Source organism: Anolis carolinensis, chromosome 5, assembly GCF_035594765.1.
Source record: "Anolis carolinensis isolate JA03-04 chromosome 5, rAnoCar3.1.pri, whole genome shotgun sequence".
NCBI classification, from domain to species: Eukaryota; Metazoa; Chordata; class Lepidosauria; order Squamata; family Dactyloidae; genus Anolis; species Anolis carolinensis.
The window spans coordinates 77,030,806-77,043,755 of record NC_085845.1 but is presented as its reverse complement, the minus strand read 5'-3'; the positions used below and the strand labels follow the sequence as shown (position 1 = coordinate 77,043,755).

Here is a 12,950-nt window from a genome sequence, read left to right as displayed (position 1 = left end):
GGATCTTCCCAGGCAGGAAGAAGCTGGAAACGCCATTAATGCAAATCAAGGTGATTAATTACAACATTCCCACTGGCCTCCAATAAACAAGAGTTCTTTCTACCACCCTTGACCCTCCACAGATATATAAACCTCCCTTGCTTAGTTTTTCCAATATACCTCAGAACCTCTGAGGATGCCTGCCATAGATGTGGGTGAAATGTTAGGAGAGAATGCTTCTGGAACATGGCCATACAGCCCAAAAAACTCACAACAACCTAAAGTGCTGGTCTTTAGTTATAAAGCCCTAAATGGTTCATGTCCAGACTATCAAATCGCATCTCCCTATATAGACCACCTCGCGCACTGTTGTCAAGAGAAGAGGCCCTGCTCTCAGTCCCACCCCTATCTCAAGCACGGTTGGTGGGAACGAGAAAGGGGGCCTTCTCCGTGATCGCTCCCTGCTTCTGGAACTCCCTTCCCAAAGAAATAAAAATGGTCCCCACCCTCCAGTCCTTTAAAAAATTATTGAAAATGCACTTATGCACTTTAGCGTATGGAGAGGAGGAGGAGGATTAACACATCTTAAGCCAATCTAATTGGAACGCTGGCAAATTTACTCACATCTTAAGGCTTGCCACAGTACATTTTAAATGTTTACTGAACTGTTAGGCACTTTTTAATGCATTTTAGTCGGATAACTTTTTGGGGTACCTGCGTTTTTTGTGTAATTATGTTTTATTTAAATATTAGTATTTTTATTATATTTTTATTTTTATTTTCTCTTGTTGATTTAAGTTTACTGATGTTAATTTGTATTGTTTTGATTTATGTATTTTCATTGACCACAGAATTGAATGTTTGCCTTTTTGTGTGTAAACCGCTCTGAGTCCCCTCAGGGAGAGAGGGCAGTCTATAACTAAAGTATTTACTATTACAGTTATCCAACATTTGCTTATCCAACATTCTGGATTATCCAACGCATTTTTGTAGCCAATTTTTCAATACATCGTAATATTTTGGTGCTGAATTTGTAAATACAGTAATTACTACATAGCATTACTGCGTATTGAACTACTTTTTCTGTCAAATTTGTTGTATAACATGATGTTTGGGTGCTTAACTTGTAAAATCATAACCTAATTAGATGTTTAATAGGCTTTTCCTTAATCCCTCCTTATTATCCAACATATTCGCCTATCCAACATTCTGCTGGCCCATTTATGTTGGATAAGTGAGACTCTACTATATTATTATTATTATTATTATTATTATTATTATTTATTAACACTTGCATCTTCTTATTAAGTTAAAGTGTTGATAAAGTTCAGCGTGTTTCTCTCTTTGTCCTCAGGTACACTCTATAATACTCACCCACAAATGTTAGAAGGATCACCAGCAAAAGTATAAGAGCACAGATGCATGGAATTAGTACCAGCAACAAGAATCGGAAGTATTTGGCAGATACCAGTTTCTGAGAACAGCCATCCTCCATATTATCTTCATCTGTTATAGGAACCTGAAACACATAAAGGCACAGTTTTAAAATTCCTGAGAGAAAATAATAACTGTGCAACACTAAAGCCAAATAAGCTCCATTAAACAATGTTATTATGATTTTAATACTGTATGGACAATTCATACTTGTTTGTATAGTGCTCCAGAATTAATTTTCTAGATGAAGGTAAAATTTGTAAATGTCTACAATAATTAAAATGAATATTTATAAAAAAAAAGTATGTACTATTACAGTTATCCAACATTTGCTTATCCAACATTCTGGATTATCCAACGCAATTAAAAAACACACTTGCAAGGAAATGCATTGTTTTGAATCTGTGTTTCCTTTCGGTAGAAAAAAAATATTTAAAATGAATATAAAACAAACTAGTCATTGTTTTTACTCGAAATACTAGAATAGCTGGCCCAAAATGATTATTTTTATTTTCAAAGAAGTGTTCAATGCATGTATTGTGGGTTATTTTTAAAGAATCTATATTTGTTCTTAAGATTTCTTCCTAAGACTCAGGGGTAAATACTAAGCCTTTTATAAGATCATTTAAATAGTAAAGTTATTAATTCCAGACTGTGTGTCTTTTCTGAATGCACTTCATCAGTGAGCAATCAACTTCTTAGGCAAGAAAATCCTTTACATAAAAGTAGGCTTCTGTTACACTAAACTCTAGTCACTAGATGCCAGCAATAATTAGGATAATAAGAAGAAATCTACTCATTTGCCCCTCCAAAAAAAACAGACTATCAAAAGCAAGTTAAGGTTATCTTGAGCAGATCAAGTTCTATATCATTTGCTTAAGCTATTTGATTGCCTTGTAGCACAAACGAATAATAGGGACTTAATTAGTTCATTAAATATAATTTTGCCATGTTCCAGCCATCTGCTAACTAAAATCAATGCCTCTCCTTTCAGTCTGTACAGGCATGAATGACTCTACTATTTCATATACAGTACTGCTTTAAATCCAAGCATTCCCCCAAACAGTTTCTGGTCCTGTCCTCAACAAAATAGCTGAGAACATTAAAGTTTATAAACAAAAGTATAATTCAGTTTGGTATGGCCACAAATTTTCAGATACATTTCCTTTACAAGCCATATCTAGGATGTGGGTAAACTGTCCTACAGCTGTGTGTGTTTGTTCTTTTAAGTCATCTGTCAATTTATAGTGACTAGGCTTGTGCATTTTGGGTGAATTGCTATCCATTTCTGCTTGCCAGATAAGGGAATCCCCCATATCTGTTTTCCAGCGCCTCCAAAACCGACGTTTTCGTTCAGCATCCAAAAAATTGCTCTTTTCGGCCCATTGGAGGCAAAGAGGAACTTATAAGGCTCCCCTTTCCCCTGGGAGTCTTTCTTTTCTTCTCTTCAAGGGAGCCTGTGTGTCAGGAACGGGGTTAAGAAAGCACCCTATTCAGCCCATTATGGTGGGGGGGGGGGCTTCCCACAGGCTCCTCTTCCATATCCTTCATTAAGACCTTAATTTTTAAAAAAATCAAAGTTACCACTCTTTTTGGATCTTTTCTCTTCTGTTTGTAGAGGAGGAGACTGGGTTTACTACTTTTAAAGCTGTTCTACTCTAGAGGAGAGGCACGCGCACATGCTTTCTTTTCTCCCAACCAGCACCAATAGCTTTCCAAGGCATTTCAAGGATGCCCAGGAAAGGAAGAATGATGACCTGGAGCTCAGTCGAGCAATCCTTCCTGGCAGGGCCGACCTTAGGTAATTTTCATGTGTAAGCAAACAAAATTTTGGTGCCCCCCCCAAACCAATCACTGAAAAATAAAAGCATTGAATAAGCGAAAATGTTGGATAATAAGGAGGGACTAAGGAAAAGCCTATTAAACATCAAATTACATTATGATTTTACAAATTAAGCACAAAAACATTACAACAAATCAACAGAAAAAGCAGTTCAATACATGGTAATGTTATGTAAGAATTACTATATTTGCGAATTTAGCACCAAACATTGAACTGGGATATAGGGCAGTATGGACTCAGATAACCCAGTTCAAAGCAGATATTGTGGGTTATTCTGCTTTGATATTCTGGGTTATATGGCTGTGTGGAAGAGCCCTGAGATATTGCTGCATATGCATATATTTGACTAAGTTTTTGTGGGATCACCACTTGTGTGTATGTGTGTTAAGGGGAAAACACCTGGTCAATCACAATTCATAGTTGGGTAATTAAACCAATTAAGGCTAACAAGATTGAACTACTCCCTTAATGGGGTATAACTTGGGGAATGTTTGTAATTTTTTTTGGGACTTACTGAATCACTTGCTTCAGAACTTATTCTGAGTAAGTTCCTGGCTGAGAGCCTACTATGTTTGTCTCCTTGCACCACTGAAGAAGAAATCTCCAAAGAAGATGCATGAATTTAATGCAAAGAACTTTATGTGAGTTTGTTGCTCCAGATGGACTGAGATATTTTGAAGCTGGAGGTTTTGTGTTTTTGAATCTGCTTGTTTAATTTTCTCCTTGACTCTGCTACTTAAGAGTAAACTTTGATTTTTCCATTTTCTTGGCTTGTATTTGCTCATTGTGGATGCACAAAAAGGCTGGATAAGTCTGGACAGGACTGCACGCAGTTTGTTTTTTCACAAACCCGTAACATGAGGGTCCTTCCACACAGCCATATAACCCAAAATATCATGGCAGATAATCCACATTATCTGCTTTGAACTGGATTATATGGCAGTGTGGACTCAGATAATCCAGTTCAAAGCAGATATTGTGGGTTATTCTGCCTTAATATTCTGGTTATATGGCTGTGTGGAAAAGCCCTGAGGGTCCTTCCACACAACCATATAACCCAGAATATCAAGGCAGATAATCCACAAGTATTTTTCAGTCTACTTGGAATACACGAAGCGTGTTTAAGAACTGGTCCAAGAGTCTAGAAGAGCCTTCACTTCCCATATGACCATCATCCCACTTTATTTGTTAGTTAACTTGGCTTTATTATGCCAATTGTTTGCCTTAGATCAGGCATGACGCTAACTCCTTTCTGCTTGGGGTTTTGCTTCCTTAAAGTTGTTTCTACTTTCTACTTTAGAGAAGAGGTAGGCTTCTCTTTTTGTTTGCCGGGATTACTATTATTAATAATAATCTTTTAGAAGTATTTCCTGAAGGAGAGGAAGGGAAGGGAAGGAGAAATAGTAGGTCAGAAGGTGACTCTCCGTCTCCAAGCCCCCAAACACATGCACACACCCCACCCACCATCTCTCATGTCCCCAATTCTCAGTCTGTCCCACTAAATAAAAAGAATCAGGAAAATAAAGAAAAATAAAAAATTCAACTGTGATGCCGAATAGGGGAGGAGGAGCCGAGGGTGCTTTGAATGAGATTTTCCTGCTTCTTGCAAGGGGTTGGACTGGATGGCCCTTGAGGTCTCTTCCAACTCTACGATTCTATGATTCTAGCTTCCGTGTTGGGCAGGTTTTTGTACTGGGAGGGCCCTTACCATTAGGAGCTCCCAAAGTACTGAAGATACCGAAGAAAATGGAGGAAACAAATTCTGCGCACAAGTCTAACAGTGACTCCATGAGTTTCATATAAGAAAGAATACCCAGAAGTGGTTTTTCCAGTCCCTTCTTCTGAAATATAGCCTACAGTCACTAGTATTCATTGGTGGTCTACCATCCAAGTACTAACTGCTTGGAAACCGCATGGATCTGATGTTAATATGACCAAAAATGCTGCTGAATTCTGGCTTTTACCATTGCATCACATACAATGTTCACTCCATCCTGGGCAATCCAAGATAGTTTTATAAAGAGTTATTTATTGGAGTACAACTAACACAGTTTTATACCAAACTTTCAAACCCTAACTTTTTTAAATGTTTTCTTGGGTTAGAATCAGGTGCCATTAAATAAGAGGAGGTATACAGTATGTCTTGCTAATCCCAACAGCCAGCACAAATGCCTGCAATTCTGTGAATCTAAAGGTCAGAGAAATATTTTGTGTGTGTGGGCTTTCTTTACGATAAACACAGAAGAGTTTCCAGAAAACTCTGGAGGAAATGTATCAGTTTAAATGCCTTGACATGTTGTTGTTAATAGTTTCCTGATGTGCAGGGTTGAAGATGGAGAAAACTGAATGTTTTCCACACACAAACCCCAGCAAACCCACATGACCAATGAAATCGAGGGACATGAATACAACTTGCATTATTGAAAGGTTCATTTATGAAGTACTATCATTTCAAACTAAGAAGGGACAAGGAGTGGTTGGACCTCTGAATGGGTCTTGAGCTTTTGAAGAGATTTTGAGATTCTGGATAGGAGTTATGCATTTCCAAATGTCCCAAAAGAGCTTATATATTATTTTGTTCCCTAGCGGCAATTGATCCACCAGTAGAACATAACATAGTTTCAAGAATTGTGATTAATGCATGTGAGGAAAAGAAACAAGTACCCTACTCTTTGCACATTGCAAGGAAACAGGTCTGCTATAAAAACACTTCCTTCTTTGAGTGGACAGCTCCCTCACATCATTGACTATTTTCCTTGCTCAACAAACCTGCATGGTTTGGAGAGGAAGATGGAAGAGATTATTCCAGGTTAATGTGGATCATGGGTACAGCCATAAAGATAATCTTGAACATCCCTATCTGCATCACTCCTACCTTCAATATGCAGTATCTATTGAGGGTACATGCTGGAGTTTTCTCTCCAAGAACTTTGTATGTTTTCCTTTGCAAAGGGATCTTCTAACATCTTAGAGACTGAGAAAAATAACTTGGTAGCATATGAAGCATAGACTAATGGCACGTCTACATGGGCATGAAAATTCAAGATCAACCTGAATTGATTCCTGGCTGTACTCATAATGTTTCAGTACTTCTAGTGAGTATCACATGTTAGTCTGGGTTAAACTGTCCTCACCCCACTTCAGGAAAAGTTGGGCTGTACTCTGGAGTTTGCTGGAAACTCCCAAGTGCCCTGCCATTTTAGATCAGCATGGACAGCTGTACTGGCTTTTGATTTGGGCCAGTCCATCATCAATGCAGGCAAAAGGGAATGGATCATGACCACATCACCAACATTGCCACTCTCAAGTGGCCACAGAGCTCCGTGCAAGTTCCTAGCCGAAGTGGGCACCTCATTATAGCATTAGCTGAAGCACCTGAGTAACCAGGAAAAAGGTGGGGAGATTAGTCTTAACTGTTTCCTAGTCATACAGGTGCCTCTGCTGTCAGAATGGGGTGCCTGCAACAGCAGGAGCTCAGGGCCCTTCCAGACAGGCCCCAAAATGCGGACCCTGTTGGACTTTTACTGTTTTTTAATCATGTCAGAAGGGACTAGTTTGGGGACTTTTATAAGTTGCACACCATGTGGTTTTAGCATAATCTGGGGCAATGCAGACTACAACTCAAATGCAATGGATACATCCCACTGAAGTATATCAGTCCCAGAAGGAGGGTTGTATACAAGGGCGTTCATTAAAATTTTCCCCTGACCCACTTCTATTTATCACAGGATGCTGAAACTGCACATATGTAATGATATATGTCTCTATTGGTTACAAGCCAATGTACAATTCAGAACTGATAACAGTCTTGATTTTACAGGTGCTGAAGTGGTGTGAGGTTTGATAATGGATCCAGTGGAATACAGAGCAGTCATCAAGTTCCTCAACTTGAAAGGCCGCACAACAAAGGAGACGTTCAATGAGATGAAAGAAGTTTATGGTGATTATTCCCCATCATATGATGTAGTCAAGAATTGGCATTGTCAATTCAAATGTGGTTGAACTTCGATGCAAATAGCTCCAATTCCAGGGGGTCCCCACTCTGCTATTGATGAACACACCATCCAACAAGTGAAGGCCACCATTTTGGAAAATTACCGTGTAACTATTCGCCACCAGCCCAAAATGTCAAGATTAGTGTGAGATCTGAGGAAAAAAATCACCCAAGACCATCTTCGCATGCATAGGGTATGCACCCGCTGGATTCCCCGGCTGCTCACACCTTTCCAGAAGCAGGAATGAGTTGAATGCTCTCAGGCTCTATTGACAATGTGCCATGAAAACCAGGAGGACCTTTTCAACAGACTGATCACACAGGATAAAAGCTGGGCCCATCACTATGATCCTGAGACTAAAGTCCAATAGATGTAATGGAAGCATCATGACTCACTGCCTCCAAAGAAGGCACATGCCCAACTCTCACAAGGCAAGGCCATGCTCACAGTATTTTGGGACCAGCACGGAGTAGCATTGATGAATTTCCTAGCAAAGGGTACCATGATCATTGGGGCATACTATGCTTCACAGCTGCAGAAATTGTGGGAGGCCATTGAATCCAAGAGAAGTGGCATGCTTACCAAAGTTGTCTGCCTTCTGCAAGACAATGCACCAGTTCACAACTCACATGTTGCCCAAATGGAAGCATGCCCCGTGGCTTTGAAATTCTGCCACATCCCCCTTATACACCCGACCTCACACCATCGGACTTCCATCTCTTTCCAACAATGAAGTTATTTTTGAAGGGCACACATTTTTCAGATGAGGAGATTCTGATTTCCAAAGACACAATGTTGCTTTTGAAGCAGCCTGTCGACTTCTACAAGTGAGGTGTTTACAGTTGCTTAAAAAGATGGGAGAAGTGTGTGTCCCTAGGTGGCACCTATGTAGAGAAGGATTAATAACTGTGCCAAGTTTCATTGATCTCAGTCCACAGAAAATGGGTGAGGAGAAATCCAAAATGAATGCCCCTCATAGCTTTCAGCCTCAATATTGATACAGAGCAAAACGATTCAACCCCTTCTAAGATGAGCAAAATCATTTTTTAAAGAATCTAGAATAGATTGCAGTGTAGGTTATATTTGGGGATTAAATTCAGCCTGAAAATAGTATAATCCTAAAAACCTTGGCCCATAACCAGGAACATTTAAGTGAACGTGGGTAATGCACATGTGGAAACCAGGCTCTGTTGAATGATTACTTTATGAGCCTGTTCCTTTACTGCGATATGCGTTTGGATATGAAGTATGCAAAAACATAAAAATTTATGTGGTATTTATTAGATACCATTTCTTCTTTTTAGAAGGAACATGCCACTTCAACTGAATGTTAGTTGAATGTTATTTTCTTTTCAATGTAATATCGAAAATGGAAGCAAAGTCAGTTGCATGGCACCATGTCAGTTGTTGTTTTTAAAGATATTGCATTTGTTTTAATTTCTGTTTTGAATACAAAATTTCTCCCGGTGAGATTTCCGGTATTTGCATAGTCCATTTCTGCTCTTGAAGTATATGTACCCTTCTGACATATGATACGGGTTTAACTCTCTCACACTTTTTTCTGGATATATTAGAGTGTATTGGTTTTGTATTGGGAAAAAATCTTTGATATTTGTAGATGTATGTGTACTAGGCTTGATCGATCCACGAAAAATTTGATTCTAAACTCGTTTCAAAACTAGAGGGGGGCAGCTTTTCGTTTCTGATGGTATTTCCGAATTTGGCCCCCCAAAAAATTCAAAATTAACGAAAATTTGTTATTTTCTAAATTAATTCGTTAATGGCAGACGCGCATGCGCAATTCCCAAAAACAGCACAGAGGGAGAGGACTTTACAGGACTCTCCCACCCTCATTTTTTGAGTGATCTTCTTCCAACTTGGTACAGTGGTAGAACACATTTAACACTGATAGCTCACCAAAATTTGGAACGTTTCCCTTATCCTCTGATTTTTGGCGAATTTTCATAGCTTTTATAATAAACCATTTTTTAATAATTGCAGAAATCTGTTCCTGGTTTGAAAGTCTTATTTCCTGTTAAATTGGGTTGTCTTTACTGTGAAAGTCATTGTTCTACTTCAGAAACTTTGTTTTTGTGGCTGAAACTTTGTTAAATTGGTGTGTGTGTGATATATACTGTGTATATATAATATATATATAGTCCCTGCATAATGTGTGTGTGTGTGTGTGTGTGTGTGTGTGTGTGTATAGGTAAAGGTAAAGGTATCCCTTGACGTTAAGTTCAGTCATGTCTGACTCTGGGGGTTGGTGCTCATCTCCATTTCTAAGCCCAAGAGCCAGTGTTGTCCATAGACACCTCCAAGGTCATGTGGCCGGCATGACTACATGGAGTGCCATTACCTTCCCGCCACAGCGGTACCTATTGATCTACTCACATTGGCATGTTTTCAAGCTGCTAGGTTGGCAGAAGCTGGATCTAACAGCGGGCACTCACTCTGCTCCCGGGATTTGAACCTGGGACCTTTCGGTCTGCAAGTTCAGCAGCTCAGTGCTTTAACACACTTCGCCATCGGGGCTCATGTATAATATATATACACATACACACAATGTGGAGAATATGTGGAAAGGTAGATAGATAAGTTGGGAGCCACAGCAAAGGCACCTTCCTGGGAGCAAGGTCTAATAATAATAATAATAATAATAATAATAATAATAATAATAATAATAATAATAATAATAATAAATCCCTTACAATATCCAAGATGGCTCACTGCTACAGAATCTTGGGAGGTTTAGTTTGATATGGTACCATTATTGGCAGAGAAAGCTAAGCTGTAGGAGTTGAAATCCAATCATTTATCCTCCTTATAGAATCAATTTTATATGCATTTTTAGCTACAGAAAAGCTAAAATCAGGACAGTAAAAGAACAACACCCAGAAAATGGGAATTCCAGACAGGAAACAATCAGGGCCAGCTAATACCTCCCAACAAAGGATTCCCCCAGGTAGGAAGCAGCCAGGCTTTGAAGCTGCAAGGCTATTCAATGCTAATCAAGGTGACCAATTGCAACATTCACACTTGCCTCCCACAGACAAGAGTTCTTTCTCCCACCCTGGACCTTCCACAGATATATAAACCCCACTTGCCTAGCTTCGCACAGACGTCAAAACCTCACCGCCGGGCCCCTCTCTGTCTCTCTCGGTCTCTCCATTCCCGGCTCCATCCGCCGCCTTCCCGCCTCACAGAGAGACACCAGGCCTGAGCTGAGGCGAGGCGGCGGCGGCGGCCATTTCCCCCCTCCGTCTTCCTCCTCCTCCTCGGCCTCCTTCCCCCTTGCCCCCTCCCATTGGCTGAGCCTGTGACGCCCCTTTTGCTGAGGGGCAAAAGGAAAGGGCCTGAATGGTGGGAGTTTGGGTGATTTGCAAAAGCTTTTTTTTCCTAATGAAAAAAACGACGACATAACGAAAAACAGCCTCTCGCGATTCGAAACCGCGATATCCAGACGTGTGGACAACCAATGCCATATATTGCTTCAAAACAAACGAAAATAACGAATTAATAACGGTTAACGGGGAAAACGAATTATTTGAGCAAGCCTAATGTGTACTTTTAAATTATATTTAACTGGGAAACTTCACCAGTATTCAAATTTGAGCGTATCAGGTATTTGTGCCAAATTTGGTCAAGTGAATGCAAATACATCCTGCATATCAGATATTTACATTATGATTCATAATAGTAACAAAATTTATAGTTATGAAGTAGCAACACAAATAATTTTATGGTTGGGGGTCACCACAACATGAGGAACTTTATTAAGGTGTCCCGGCATTAGGAAGGTTGAGAACAACTGATATAGCTAAAGGGCCCATATTCCAAGATTAGAAAGAAAAATATTCACCCTTCATTGTACAATGGTCAGAAAGTCTTACTGCTTCAGCCATGCACAAACATGTATTTTACAAACTTCAAGAAATTTTTGGACATATTATCCAAATCTAATACAAATTTTATTTGTATCATATGGGTGCAGGGGCGGTTCAACCATTAGGTGAACTAGGCAGTTGCCTAATGCACCATGAGTCGGAAAGGCGCAGCCTACCTCCCTCCCCCTCCCTGGCTCCCCCGCCCTCTTTGTGCTCTCCGACCTCCTCCCTCTCGAAATAGACAGAGGCGGCGGGGACAAAGCAGTGGAAGGAGAGGAAGGCTGCGCATGGTCCTCTCTCCTGGTCAAAGGCGGTCCAACCACCAGGTGGGGGAAGCATTTGCCTGTGGCGCCATCATCCAGGAGTGCTGTCAAGGCCCTGGGGGCCTCCTTCTCCTCCTTTCCGGGTGCTGCCAGCCCCTCCTCCTTCCTCCTCCTCTGACCCTCCTTTGCCTACCTGCTGCCAGCGCCCCCCTCTCTCCTCAGAAGCGCCCAGACCGGTGGGCTGTTGGGAGAGCACCACGGCTGAGGTGGCAAGGCTGGGGCTGCTCATCGGGGCGCTGCTCTACCTTCAGTGCAGCCTGCTGGCACCTGGGGGGGAGCCATCCAATGCCAGACCCAGGCAAGCCCTCTCTACTGCTGCTGCACGCCAAGCCACTGCTCGTGTCCAACCGAGGCGTATGGGTGCCCTTCGGAAAGGGGGTTGCTCTTGCCCTACATCTCCTCCCCTTCCTCCTCCTGCTCCTGCCCAGCAGAGGGACGAGGTTTTTTTCCTTTAATGCAGTGGCTGGCTCTTTCCCTTTCTTTGCTCCAGGGCATGCAATTCGCTTTTTGAAGTCTTCTGTTGGTTGGTACCGCAGGTAAGAAAGCAGCAACAATCTGGGGCCCCTTCCACACAGCTGGATAAAAATCCCACATTTTCTGCTTTGAACTCTAATATGTGGCAGTGTGGACTCAGATACCCCACTTCAAAGCAGATATAACCCACAATATCTACCTTGATCTGGGTTATCTGAGTCCACACTTCTATATAATCCAGTTCAAAGCAGCTATTGTGGATTATCTGACTTGATATTCTGGGTTATATGGCTGTGGAGAAGGATCCTCAGTGCTCTTCCACACAGCCATATAACCCAGAATATCAAGGCAGAATAACCCACAACATCTGCTTTGAACTGAGTTATCTAAGTCCACACTGCCCTATATCCCAGTTCAATGTTTGGTGCTAAATTCGCAAATATAGCAATTCCTACATAACATTACCATGTATTGAACTGCTTTTTCTGTTGATTTGTTATAAAACATGATGTTTTGGTGCTTAATTTGTAAAATCATAATGTAATTTGATGTTTAATAGGCTTTTCTTTAATCTCTCCTTATTATCCAACATTTTCGTTTATCCAATGCATTTATTTCTGTTCGCCTACACTTGAAAATTACCTAGGGCTGGCCCTGTATGGGTGATCAGGCACACATTTCTGACTGTATTCCAGTACTGATAAGAATGTGCATCCCTAGCTATTGTTTTCAGGATACATGTGCATTGCTGCATGTTAATATAGTTTGCCTGTAATCATAAAATATAAACTGGATGCCATACTCTATGGTGGTGTGAATCCAGTCTTTTTCCCATTCCACAGAAATTAGAGACAAGCATATTTCACAAACAGTAAATCTGGAGAAAATCTTACCACTTAACTTAGCACAAACACAATACAAAGTAACTGTCAATCAATATGTTCTGAGTTGAAGAATTTTTTCCTGTTTTGTAGATTTTAATTTCGATAAGTGACTCCTCATGTATAATTAACAC

General features: G+C 40.6%; 1 protein-coding gene across 1 annotated transcript in view; it reads right to left on the bottom strand.

Annotated features, from left to right (window-relative positions):
• The window catches only part of corin (corin, serine peptidase), a 156,458-nt gene that overhangs the window by 116,064 nt on the left and 27,444 nt on the right, over positions 1 to 12,950 (bottom strand). Inside the window, exon 2 of the mRNA XM_062981623.1 lies at positions 1,354 to 1,498. Within this exon, the coding sequence (XP_062837693.1) occupies positions 1,354 to 1,498 (145 nt within the window). The remainder of the gene's footprint in view (positions 1 to 1,353; positions 1,499 to 12,950) is intronic.